This window comes from Nesoenas mayeri (genome assembly GCF_963082525.1).
Source record: "Nesoenas mayeri genome assembly, chromosome: 8".
NCBI lineage: Eukaryota > Metazoa > Chordata > Aves > Columbiformes > Columbidae > Nesoenas > Nesoenas mayeri.
Window position 1 is genome coordinate 19,049,971 of NC_137554.1, and position 13,362 is coordinate 19,063,332.

The 13,362-nt window shown below is 48.7% G+C and overlaps 1 protein-coding gene across 1 annotated transcript; it reads left to right on the plus strand.

Moving 5' to 3' along the window:
- Positions 1 to 5,037: 5,037 nt before the first annotated feature.
- On the plus strand, positions 5,038 to 10,376 carry RGS4 (regulator of G protein signaling 4; the record flags this gene model as incomplete). Its single annotated transcript, XM_080349261.1, has 5 exons — positions 5,038 to 5,081; positions 7,426 to 7,530; positions 8,497 to 8,558; positions 9,239 to 9,405; positions 10,022 to 10,376. 5 exons carry the CDS (start codon positions 5,038 to 5,040, stop codon positions 10,271 to 10,273), a joined length of 630 nt encoding a protein of 209 aa, XP_080205387.1. The 3' UTR covers positions 10,274 to 10,376.
- Between the last annotated feature and the right edge of the window lie 2,986 nt (positions 10,377 to 13,362).

Genomic DNA, 13,362 nt, shown 5'->3' on the forward strand with positions numbered 1-13,362 from the left:
ACAGAAGCAGCAATGAGAGACTTCCCAAGAAGCTGCAGGCAGAGCTGGGACACGAGGCAAGCATCTGCTCAGTGTCCCTTGCAAAGGACCAGCAAATGTGTCCCTGCCTGGGGGCTGCGCAGACCTGGGGATCATCTACGCAGTTTTAATATCAATCAGGTGCAACTGGCTTGCACTAAGATTCTTAGAGGAACAGGCTAAAGGGCTCTCAGGACAAAAAGTGGTCATTTTCCACATGTTTTAGAATAAAAGGAGGCTAGAAGAAAGCTATGCTGTAAGCGGAGGTGCACAATACAGTCACAGAGCTATTAACCTTTTGATCAGTGCAGGAGCACTATTAGTATGGACGATAGCAGGCTCATTTGAAAAGGTGGTGATATAATTGCTACCGACTGACGTGATTTAATGAGAAAATAGACCTTTTCTAATGAGCTTAATAGTGCTTTTATGAGGGAGTTGTGGTGGTGAAATAGATTTATAAACATATATGACTTGCTACAAATATTTGGCTTAAAATGTCATAAAATCCATATTAAATGGATTAAAAGTGGCTAAATGAGACATTTCAAAGTGTTTTTAGTGTTGGGAAAGCATCAGTGAACAGGCACGTGTTTGCTTTGTTTGTGGTTCAGTGTTATTCAAAACTTTCTTAGTGATTGAGCCGAAATGTTTAAGGAGCTGTTAATCAAGATGGATTATTAGACAGAGATTTGGGAAACTGGACAGCAAATTACTCAAATTATCATTTTTCTGTTGTCTTATGCCCACAAACAAGAACTATAGCCAGACAAAAAAAACCCCGTAATGCTTATTTCATTAGTAAACCCAAAGGAGGAGAAAAAAAATTCCATTTGGGCTGAACAAAATTCTTCCTTTGATACAAAGTGAAGTCTTTTATTCTGGGTAGTAACAGGAGAGAGGTAGGCAGCCCAAAAACTGAGGGTTGAAGCAAAGAAAAACCCAACCAAAACCCCCTAAACTATTAGGAACTTCCAAGCGTGTAGAAATGACAAAAAACTTGATTTGGAAGGAGATAGATACTCTCCTCAAAGCTGCCTCTGGGGGCTGTTTATGGGGCCATAGCTGTGGCTGTGTGTGAAGTCAGGTGGTGCATTGCAGAGGCATGGGAAAGAAGGATTTCCGCAGACGCAGCTATGGGACAGCGTTTCTGGGAATCCCAGTGCTGGCAGGGAGACCCTATAGGGACAAGTGTGACCTCTCCATGTGTGTTTTAGGGAGGTCAGGCCATAGTCAGGGCCCTGGGACAGGAAACGTGGCTGCACGCACTGAACTGATTCATCCAAACCCAGATCCAAATGGTCCTTCCAGGGCGCTCTGCTCCCAGCTCATTAGCCATAATTCAATTAAAGCACACATATATGTGGAGAAGATGCAGCCCTCATTACTGGAAGGAAATCTTACCCACTAAAGAGTGTACTGGAGAAGAAATCAACAGTGGGAGGTTGCACTGGAAGGGATTTTGTGCAGAGTGCTCAAGGCTGGGGTGAGGGAGAAGCAAATTGAGGAATTCATCTCAGCTCCAGGCTCCCTCCCTGCAACAGGGCTCAGTGCCAGGGCTGACCCCACGGGCAGAAGTGTCCACAGGGCAGCTGCTTATGCAGGGCTTCTGCGGTGCTGGGGACCAGTGACACCCCAGTTAGTGCTTCTCAAGGGTGTGGGTGCTGCTCTGGCTCCCCACCAATGCTGTCTGCAGGGCAGATCGGGGGCCAGACTCGTGTTAGGATGGGGATGCCTATGAAAAAGATGGGCAGTGCCCTGCTTAGTGTCACCCTGTGCACCAGGCCATTTGCCAGCCCCAACCCCAGGGTGCCTGGCTGGCTTTGTGAGGTGCAAGGAAAATTGAGCCACAGTTAGCAAGATGGGCTGGGGAAGGCAGCAGTGACAGGAAAGACTCTGGCCCAGCAGCATATCCTCACAGCTCCCATGACATGCCCTTCCTCATTTCCAGTGACACAAACCAGCCTTTTGCGTGCCCAGGCATCCCACAGCACACTGCTCTGAGATGGGGAGGGACTGAGGTGGGAGAGCAACAGCCTGGAGCAGCCATGACCACTGAAGCAGTGTTCCCCATGCTCCCTGCCTCCTCCCACGCCTGCCACTGAGCCCAGGGACACATACCACACTTGTGTATGAGGTGAGCACACGTGTGTGACGTTTATCCCTGGCAGTGATGGTGGGAGGGAAAGCTTCATTTGCAGCCTCATCTCTTGCTGCTTGGGGAGGCAGGGGATGCAGCAGGGATGAGTGGGTTTGGGATGAGGGATGCTACAGTGGGAAACACAGACATTTACTATCGTTCTGTTCCCTGTGAGCCCCTGGGTACCTCCAAACCACCACACAGCCAAGAGGTGTATTGGCCAGGGAGCCTCCAGCCCATCCTCACTGCTGATTTCTTCATGCCACAGGTGAAGTGAGCCAGAGGTGACGTGACAAACTTAAAAAACTGTTGTGAATTGCTGCTTCTCTGTCTGGCAGGGAAGAGGAGATTTTGGTGTTGAGAACAGCACAGTCTGTGCCCTGGGAAAAGAAGCCTGACTAGGAAGGGTAAGAGATGGAAGGTGGTGCTTTTGGTTGGGGACCAGCTGGAGCAGCTAAGAGGATATTAAACTGCAACAGCTGGGAAACAGAGCTGAGAGGAGAAACAGTATGCAAACCCAAACTCCTCACATGGGGACCAGACTGAATCAGTGTGCACTAATGAACTGGAAAAAGGGAAATTTTAGCTGCAGCAGTTCCAGGAGTCTGCATACCCAGTCCAGGGAGGATGTTTTTAATGGCACGAAGCTCTTTGGCTGGCAGTTGTGATGGCAGTGTTAGAAATTTCTCATTGCAGTTTGCTCACGTGGAAGTTTGAGAATCCAGGTGACTTGATATTGACAACATCAGCATTCGAGCGTCATTAGAGCTGCACAGCAAACATGCTTATAATCCAGAGAATTGTGAGATTCCTAAATCTGGTTACACACTAATTTGCAGAGAAACTGCAGAATTTCTGTGTTTTGCACAGAGATTCCCTGCCCTCTCAAGCAGCCTGTGGGAGATTCCAGAACCAGGAGGGCAGGCTGGGGCCTCCAGGATTCAGGTCAGGGTTAGAGCTTGCAGACACCTTAACCATGTGAACCAGCTGAGCTCTTGAATTGCTTGAATGAATGTGCTGCAGCTGTACACAAACAGTAGTAACATTGTATAAGTTTGATATTAAAATTAAATTAATTAAAATTAATTAATTAACAAATAATTAATTAACTAAGTTTTATCCTGTTGGCCACATTCTGCCCTTTGGCTTCTCTCCTCCTCAAACAGAAGACATCAGAGAGCTTTGGCACCAACTCTGTCCATGCTCAGTCGCTTCCTACAGATCCACCCAAGTGCTGTCAACTCACCAACACTAAAAGCACGAGGGGATTCACTCGGTTAAAGTTTTACACTCCCTTGTGCTGGAGGTGATTTTTAGTCCAAATAGAACTTTTGCAGGCATGTTGCCCCAGGTTTGGCAACAGGACAGTCACATTTGTAAAAAAACATTTTAAAGTTAATTAGAGCAATGCCCTTCAGCACAGTTAATGATCTGAGAGGCAGGTAAACTAGTCTGGGATTTGGGTTGTCTCTGCTGCTGGCCGTAGGGTCTAGAGACACAGGAGGGAAAACCTCACCTTGCAACTTCTGTAGACCATGGGCAAAGAATTTAAAGGTTTCTGGGGAGAGGCAGCATGGCAGTCGGTAGCGTGGGCAGACATCCTGCTGCTGAACTGAAGCTTCTTTACTTCATAGCAGCAGCAAGACTGGAAATGCAGCAGACCATATGCATGTCCGTCTGCCCAAAGCTTTTCCCTCGTCTATAATGATGGTACAGGCTGTGCTGAGCTGCAGTTCAATAAATATCAGCCAAGCCTTTCTCTCCAGGGGGGCAACTGCCTTCTGCACCCTCCAAAGGCTGAGGACAAGTGGTGTAGCTGGAGTCATTCTTGCTCTCCTGTGGGACTACAGCAGAGCCAGGTGGTGCAGTCCCCACCAAACAACCCCACAGCCAGGTGTTTCATGGGTCTGTCCTTTAGCACAGAGCAGCCTCAATGCTGCCACAAAGTCCTCTCTGGGCAGGCACAGTTATCCCTATTGTTTTAATTAATCATCTTCCCTTAGGGACTTGGGGGCTGGTCTGGCTTTTGATTAGGAGCAAATTAAAATGGAGAAGTAAGGTACTGCAGTCATACTCATATATGTAAGGCAGCCGTGTTGTCAACTTATTGTCTTTGCTACACACGTACATGAGCTGTCCCCAAATGTGTGTGTGGTGGGACACGTTTTATATTCCAATAGTCATATGCCCCTCAAGCTTTTTTTGTTTTTTCAGCCTGATCAAATGTATATAGCCACATGCCTCTAGAACAAAATAGGACAGTCTCATCTGCATGGGTACTTCTCTGGTGAATTTACATTCTTCTTTCCTTAGAGCTCTGGTTTCTGCATTTATTGGGATTATGGGAATCTTCTGTGTTTAAAGTTCTTGTCCCTTGTTTTTGCCATGTTGCTTTAAATAGAATGGGGAAATGAACAGAGGAAGCAGCAAAGCTCATCTCACTTCTCAGAATTGATTCTCTGACCCCTTTTGCTGTCTGTGTCCCTCTGAAAATCTCCAGCTTTTATCTGCACTGTTCTACCTTGTGCAATAAAGGAAAGCCCCTGAAGCTTTTTCCACCCTTTTAAAATAATCCACCTCTGCAGCCAGACACCAAGCTTCATTTCTGGTAAGGCTGTCAATCCCCTTTACTCCTTTGTCTTGGCTTATACGTCACTCTCTTCTTTTTGGGTGGGCAAAAAGGGGACGGGTGCTGCTGCTGTGCTGAGTCCTGAGTGGGTCAGCGAGCGCTGCTGGGCTGTCTGGGTTGGGCTATAAAGCAGAGTCACTGGCTGAGAGACCAGGCTGAATTCTGCAGACGGCGAAGGACCTGCACGCAGCCTCTGTGCCTCCTGCCTCGTTGTTTTTCCTGGAATACAAAATCCGACCTAGGGAGCAAGATGTGCAAGGGACTCGCTGCACTGCCAGCCACTTGCTTAAAAAGGTACTGTTTATTTCTGAGCAACTGTTAATGGTCTTGTTAGCCTGGAGTTATGCTGATGTATTGCACTTTGTGTCTGAAGCAGAAGTGGCACATTGAGCTCTGATTCTTTTGTAAGATTAGATACAAATGATTGCTTACAGGCTTTTTTGGTTTTTTTTCCCGTTAGAAGCAGAATTGCATAAAGCTTTTATACTGAGCTGTGGGAACCCTAAGCTCATCCTTCCCATCAGCAAAACAAGCAGCTTTTAGCATTGCCATATTTTGATACTCCTGTCATGTGCTTCTGCTGCAAGCTTTGCACCCCTTATCTCCTTTGAATCCTCTGCTGAATGTTCTTTTCTGGATTTTTTGAATAGGAAGCAAGGCAAATGGGGATTTTTTTTAAAAAAAAAAAAAAAGCTCGTTCCCCAAAATGCATCTCAAATGCAGAAACCCAGCCTGGCAGGACCAGAGACCCAGGGCAGGGACGGGGGCCAGCTCTGGATGCGGCACCAACCGGTGTGGGCTCAGCCTGCACCTCCGGGTGTGTCCTGGTGATGAGGGACCAGGTCAGGCTTTACCCCCAGTGTACAGTGCTATGGGGCTGATGTGGGGCTGACCATACCCTCACTGTGTGGTGCTGGTCAGGGTGGGCTGAGCTGTACCTCTGCCACGGGTGCAGGTTCTGGCTGCATCCCAGTGTGCAGTACCAACCAAATACCCCAGTGCCAGCAGAGCAGAGCCTGCACACTCCCAAACACACCCTTGGCAGCATGGCCTGCCCCGCAGCCCAGTGTGAGGGAGTCTCTGTGCCTGTGAGGGGGCCACGAGCCCTCCTAGAGGGCTGTTACTCCTTTTCAGCTGCTATGGGACCTGGAGACCCCCAGCAGGGTGGCTCAGGTCCCCAGAATGGCACCAGCCCTGCAAAACTTCCTTCTCATCCAGCCCATGCAAAGTTGCATGGGTCTGTGATGGTGCAGTGCTACATTTCTGGTCACTCATGACCGCAGGAGCATTCCTGAGGCTGCTCTCCAGTGGCTGTGCAATGGAAAAGGGTTGGGAAAGTGCAAACTGAGGTTCAGCCTGCTCCCATCTGGGAGAAAAGGCTCCCTGCTCATGGTGGGTTTGAAAACAAGTGCTGAAAATGTGAGGAAAAAATATTGACACCATGTGCCTACAATTTATAGGATCATTTGATGAGGGGGGAGAGGCGGGGGAAAACAACCAACCAAACAAACAAACCCACCAAGAACATTTGAAAAAATGCAAAGGAAAAAAATAAGTTTCAATCTTTTAACCACCTCTGTCCAGGATTCCCAAAAAAAATCCTAGTGCTGGCACTGTTAAGGAAAAATTTGTTGAGTCCAAGCAAGCAGGAAGATAAGATATGGCCAGGGCTGCTGACAGGGCGCCATGGCTGGAGCAAAGAGCACTGCTGGGAGGCTGAGCAGCTGCTGGAGCTCAGCTCTGCGGCACAACCTTCTGCTCTGCTCCAGGCTCTGATCTGAGAAGCAGGAGAAGAATTTCCTGCTTACCCTGTCATTGCACTCTGTAGTAGGCCAGGGCTTGCACCCCTGGGCAAACAGGACTTATTTATCCACCCCTTCCTTCTTAAACTGGGAGGAAATCCAGAGAGATGCTGAACCCCACACCAACTGCATATGTAGATGCTACTGTCAGTCAATGCTTGTCCTGAGCATGCTAGAAAGCAGAATAAAATTAATTGTGCATCCTCATAGGAGCTTGCTGTGGAGCAACGGAGTAGCTTACAGTTGGCATGGGATGGTTGTGGTGAAGCTCCTGGCTCATTCCATGGTCTTGCCCCACGGTCCTGCTCCCAACCCTTCACATCCTCCCTTCCCTCTGTGCCATGGGCTTGGTGGGAGCCCTGGCACGGTCCCGCTGTCCTTGAGCTGGGTGGTGAGGTGGGGAAATAGCTAGGGGTGCAGAAAAAGGATTAGGAAGCATGTAAGGACTGGACACTGGTAGCTGGGCAAATCAGTTTAGGGTGGAGTGACACTTCTACAGCACAGCGATGCCCTTCTATCAGAATACTTTAACTGTAAACAAACAGTAGAAAAATAGCAGCTTCTCCCCCTTTGCTAGCCCTGCCTCTAGGCTGGTGACCTTCTCAGCGAGAAAATGGTGCTGTTGATCATGAAAAATGACTTATTTGACTTTGTTGTATTTGTCTAGTGACAGAAATATGCATTACACGGGGAGCAGAAAGTCTGCTCTGGAGTCACTGTCAGTGACCTGCATTTGTGTTGCTGTGTAATGCTGAAGAAGCTTATTGCAGGTGAGGAGGCTGCAGAGGGAGGTGCAATGCATTATCTTCATCTCTTTCTCAAATTGTTTCTTTCAGTGCCAAAGACATGAAGCATCGTCTGGGATTTTTGCTGCAGAAGTCAGACTCCTGCGACTACGGCTTTTCCCAGGGCAGGAAGGAGAAAACATCTTCAAGTCAGAGGTAAGAGCAGATGCTGCCACATAGTTAAGCCCATGCTGGCTGCAACATGTTGTTTACTCTTTCACTGAGCTGAACTTCACTAGTGTTTCTGCTGCTGCTTCCCAGTACCTCCTGAAAACCTGTGTTAATCTAGTGTGGCAATAGTCCTCAGGTATTGATAGTCCCCTTCCATGAAGAAGGTTGAACTAGATGTCTCTTTCTGCCAACACTTCTGTGATTTGATGCACTTGTGCATGTGGAGAGACTCGTGCAGTCTCCTGCATGGGGGAATAACATTATCACAGGACCCATTGTGACTTGACACATCACACAATCAGCAACACTGTCTCTTTGAGTTGGATTTGTGCAATGGCCCACACAGCTGCACGGAGGTATTGGCTCAGAAAACAGAGAGAGCAGCTTGTCCGGGTATCACTGCTCTCACTGAGGAGCAAGTAGATGGTGTCCTTTCCAAGGAGGACTCCAAAGCCCAGGGTGTGCTCCTGGAATAGATGAGCCCTAGATGTTCTGGTATGGTAGGAGGAGTTAATGCAGGATATGTTCCCACATTCCCTGTGTGTTTCTAGTTCCCATATTCCTCTCCCATACAGCCACTGTTCCCCTGACAGGTTAAAGAAATCAGCCCTTTGGAGTTCACTGATATAACCTGTCATCCCAGGTCCATGCCTCAGCAAGAGATGCAGCCAGTCACAAAATAGACACAAAACCCCAACAATTTTTGCAGGAAAATTCCTTTCCAGAGCATGGCTAGTGAAGGAGATTGCAAACCAGAATTTCTGTAGGTTAGATCTGGGATCTCCAGGGGTCTCTGTAAAGAAAGCAGACATTTCCTTCTTGGTCTCTTGTGTATGCACTTAAAACAATCAGGGAAAAAGATTTTTCTAATGGTGCTGAGCAAAAACCAAATTTGTCCTTTCTGTACTCCCCTTAAATCTTGCCCATGTTTCTCCTTTTGTCTCCTTTTAGGGTTAGCCAAGAGGAAGTCAGAAAGTGGGCAGACTCTTTGGAAAACTTGATCCATCATGACAGTAAGTAATGACATGCCTGCGGAGTGTGTGCACTGTGAGCAGTCCCTGGAGGGGACATGGGACCTTCTCTCATGTCTCTCAGCAGCACACAGTAGCTCCTTTGGCCACGCAGGCCTCCGGGAGGAGTGGTGAAGGGTCCTCTTGGTCAGATTCAAGGGACAATCCCAACATATCATGAGTGGAGCTTTGACCTGCTGCTGAGCTGTTCCCTCTGTGCAAGGGAGGGCAAAACTGCAGCACACAGTTAATAAGGGTTAAACAAGAACCAAAAAGTGGATAAACTGTTTGCAGCTGAGCCCACGGGAGACACTGTCTTCCTGTCAGTTCCAGGCTACACTGGTGTCCTTGAGGTTTCCTTCTTTGCTGTTCCCATGGCCTGAGGTTCTGCAGTGTGTGTTGGCTGTCTCCTCGGGGCCCTCTGGGAACATGCAAGTTGTTTGTGTTCTGGTTGAGACACTGAGGGTCACAGTGGGGGAGCAGGCAGCTGAGGACCCACGTGTGACATCCTCATGGGGCCTGTCTAATTCCAGCCTCCAAGGAGACAGGCAGCTGTCCTGATGGTACCCCTGGGAAGCTGCTCATTCAGCTCTGGGAAGAACCCAGAATTGCTGTTTGCGGCGTACAGCTATCCAGAAACTGACACTCTTGCCTGATCTGATTTTCCTCTAAACAATCTGTAGGAGGACTGGCTGCTTTTCGCGCTTTTCTCAAATCTGAGTACAGTGAGGAAAACATTGATTTCTGGATCAGTTGTGAGGACTACAAGAAAACCAAGTCACCAGCCAAGCTCAGCCCCAAGGCCAGAAAGATCTATGATGAATTCATCTCCGTGCAGGCAACAAAAGAGGTATGTGCACAGAACATTTCACCCTAAATTCCAAACCAGGCCAGCAGCACAGGAAAAAGAGATCGATAGTTTCACAAGAATTGAAGGGTGCTGCTTCTCTGCTAGGTAGCAAGAAAATGCTGTCCTTTCTATTGCTTTTATTTTGGACTTGGATAGAGAGAAAGTGGGTGTTGTAACCTCATCTAGGTGTTCCTGCTCCGGCAGGGGGATTGGACTAGATGATCTTTCAAGGTCCCTTCCAATCCCTAACATTCTGTGATTCTGTGTAGTTACAACCACATGGCCATCCCATCTGCACGCTCAAATGGGAGAAGCCTGAGAGGACTATGATTCCCCATATTCGGTCTGCTCCCATGCAGTTGTTTGAGTTTCCTGGCTGGCTGTATCGCAGAGGGATGTGTGTCAGTCTCCCCTGGCAGTTTATCTGGCAGCAGAGACGTGTTGGTACCCAGCTGCACAGATTCTGCCATGGTTTTGGGGTGTCAACAGCCATTTCAGACAACTGCCCACCAAGGACAGCTGGAGCACACTTGGTGGAGAGACGCTTGGATTTTCCCTTAGCTATGCTAGCTGCTTCTGATGCTGATTCTACTTATGCTGTCCCTTTGGCCCACAGGTGAACCTGGATTCATGCACTCGGGAGAAGACAAGCCACAATATGCTGGAGCCTACACTGTCCTGCTTTGATGAGGCTCAAAGAAAAATATTCACCCTCATGGAAAAGGATTCTTACCGCCGTTTCCTCAAGTCCCCCTACTACCTGGACTTGGCCAGCCCACCTGGTGCTGGCTGCGGGCCCGAAAACTGCAAAAGAAGCCACACTCACACTTTAGACTGCAACTCTAACATCATCTCTCAGTGTGCCTGAACCTGCAGCAAGGCAGGAGCAGGCTGGGTTCTCGCAAGAACATCCGGCAGCAAAAGCATTCATTGGCATGAAGCAACAGAGCTGTCTCCAGTAGCTGTCTAATGTCCCAGTTGTACCCCATGTCACGCAATAGCCAGCATTTGTAACCCAAGCCAGGCTCAGCTGGTTTAGCAAACCCTCCTCTGACTCGGTCGGTGTAGGAACCCTGGAGTCTGTGTCTGATGTGAAAGCTGGGCGCAGTCATTGCATGGCCACTGTGGTTCTGGTGAGCCCGGCAGACCCAGGATGGCACGAGCCACCGAGGGACAGACCCACAGTGTCGCAGTGTGACACCTAGCAAGGAGCAGGGGCAAGAGGAAGCCAAGGGAAGTGCTGGGGACTTTGATCTCCCCTTTCTAATCATCAAAAGCTTAGATGGAAAGGACTTGCGCTGGTCCTTAGCTGTTCATATAGCTCCCAAAGGTCTAGCCTTTCAGTAGTATATGCTCAGAACTCAGGCTGTGCTGCATTACAGTAATCAGACACAGGAAGAGCTCCTACTTTTTCTTGAAGGGAGACCAAAACTTTTCGGATGAATTTTGATCACCATAGCCACAATTGCAGGGAAACTCTCCTCTCTGGTCACTTCTCCCTCTGTAGCATCTAGTTTATGCTGGCCAAGGATTTTTCCTGGGCCTGTATGGAGCTATTATTTTGGAGGAGGTTCATTATTTCATGTATTCTTAACTTTGTCCTTCATGCTCCAGGTTAAATATCATAGCTGAGTGGAACAGAAACATGTTCCTTTGCTCCCAGACTGATAGGTGTATATTACTGACTCTGGGGAGTACATTTGGATTCAGGTTTGCCTGCCCTGGTTTGTACAGAGTGGTTTGTGAGGGAATAGAGCCACAACCACCACAGCTGGGGAGGAAAGGCCCTGCTTGTGAGTACTTGAAAATGTCTTTTTTTTGTTGTTGTTATGTTATTTATGGGAGTTTGTATTTCAGTAGTAGCATGACTCACTTTTTTCTTGAAAATGGTAGGGGGAATGTGTCAGTTTCATTAATGCTCCTGGGCTTTGCTCGAAGGCAGCTTACATTTTAATCACTGCAGTCGGACATGGCCCTCACTGTAGGCTTTGGGACTGACCTTGATCTGCAGTTGGAGGCACGAGGAATAGCTGCAGGGCTTGCTGCCTTGGGCTGCAGGACCAGGCATCACACTCTCCCCTAGCCCTTGGTCTCTCCTTAGCTGAATGTTGCTGCTCTGACAGCTGTACAATCCTTGCTCTGTATCTTAGTCCAGACAACAGTTCTCACATCAAGGTTTTTCTATGACAGGAGGAGGCTGTGGTGCTCCCGTAGGCAATTCCAGACCCATAGAGAAACATCTCTTTTAGCATTTGCTTTATTTTGTATTTATTTGATTGTACTGACACATACCACCTTGCATGTTCAGCTAAGAGATGGAGAGGCTTGCTAAAGCTCTGAACATAGCCAAGCATGTGGCTATGTTTCATTTTCCTCTGATACTGGGAACTCTTGATAACTATTGCAAAAACTGTGTTGATATTTAAATAATGATGAATACATTCTAAATAAAAATGTTTGCATTAGTCCCTTCTAAAATGCAATTGTGTGAACCAAAGAAAATGCATGGAGATGCAATTCATTGGCCAAGGTTACTCTAAAAAGTCATTTTACAAATGGCTTTGCTCAGGGGGTGTTTCAAATTATGGAAAGATGAAACAGCTGTTATATCCTTCAGATACCCTTGGCACTATGAGCCTGGGGGATGCAGGGCTTCTTGGGGTCCATGCTGTGTCTGACAGTGAGCTCAGCACAGGGACTACTGCCCTTGCCGAGGGGCTGGAGTGAGCACAAAGCCCCCTTGACAGCCTTAGAGGGGGGAACATGAAGGAGCACCTCTTTGCTGCAAGTGTCTTCCCAGCCAGAGCTCCAGAGGGGAACACTTTTAGCTCAAAGCTCAACCTGTCCGTGGCCTGAACCCTGTGGTGCCACCAGGCAGTGGGGCTGGGGGTGCCTGTGCTGTGCTGGTGCTGGGGAGTTTCCTCCGGATCAGCCTCCTGTGGGGATATTTTTATTCTCTTTTCAGTTTCCTGAGAAATTGCCACATCTTTTGCAGCAGAAGCTCTCAGATGCCTTTGGTCTTTCCAGGGCTTTTGGGCACAAGTTTTAGGAGTGCTCTGCAGAGGGTAAGGGAACGCTGCACCTTCAGTGCAAAGAGACAAAATGAATAGTCCATCGAGATAGTAGCAGAAATACATGTTTATGTGTGGTTATTGAGTGGTACAAGAATATGAGTTAACACAACCTGTTCCTCAGTTGCACACCAGTGTCCTGTATCTTCCATGCATGAAGATCTCTTGTGGAAATCACACAGGGAACATCAGCCTGAAAACCCATTTCTTGCAGGTGCAAGAAGTTGATCCCCACTCCTGACCTGCTCCAGCTCTTGGCCACAGCACTCAGGACCCTCCAGGTAATGACCAAGGACTGCGGGGACCCTGTGCAAGCCCTGGGACACCCTCAGCCCCTGTGGGCAGTGGGCAGCCCATGCCGCTGCCTCACAGGTTTTGGCAGTCCCCAATGCTGGAACCGGGCAGCACCACAGAGCCCTGCTTGGGCATGTAGGAGGAGAGCTGGGTGATTTGCACCATGGCCAGTGAGGTGTGAGGGTCTGGGTCACTTGGAGTAACCAGAAAACACCCAGCAAACGATCCCCTGGTGTTAATCTGAGGGATGCAGGTGCAGGGAGCCCTCCTCTGCATGTCCCACGGTGGGGAGCAGGCACCGGGGAGGTACGGAGGCAGCGTCTGGTGCCCCAGGACCCCAACTGCAGCATGGGGTTGCCTTGCCCCACGGCAGGGGTTGGGGCCCCTTGGAGAGCATGAGACCTACCTCCTGCACCGGGGCTGCTGGAACCCAGCAACCGTGAGCACAGGGTGATTTTGGAGGGTGTTTGGGAAGATGCACCTTCACTCAGCTGGATGGCCAAGGTTTCCCTTAACAGCACTAAAACCCCCACACACTCATCTCTGTGATGGACCCCAGGCACAACATCCAGAAACTCTTGCTTTTTGACTC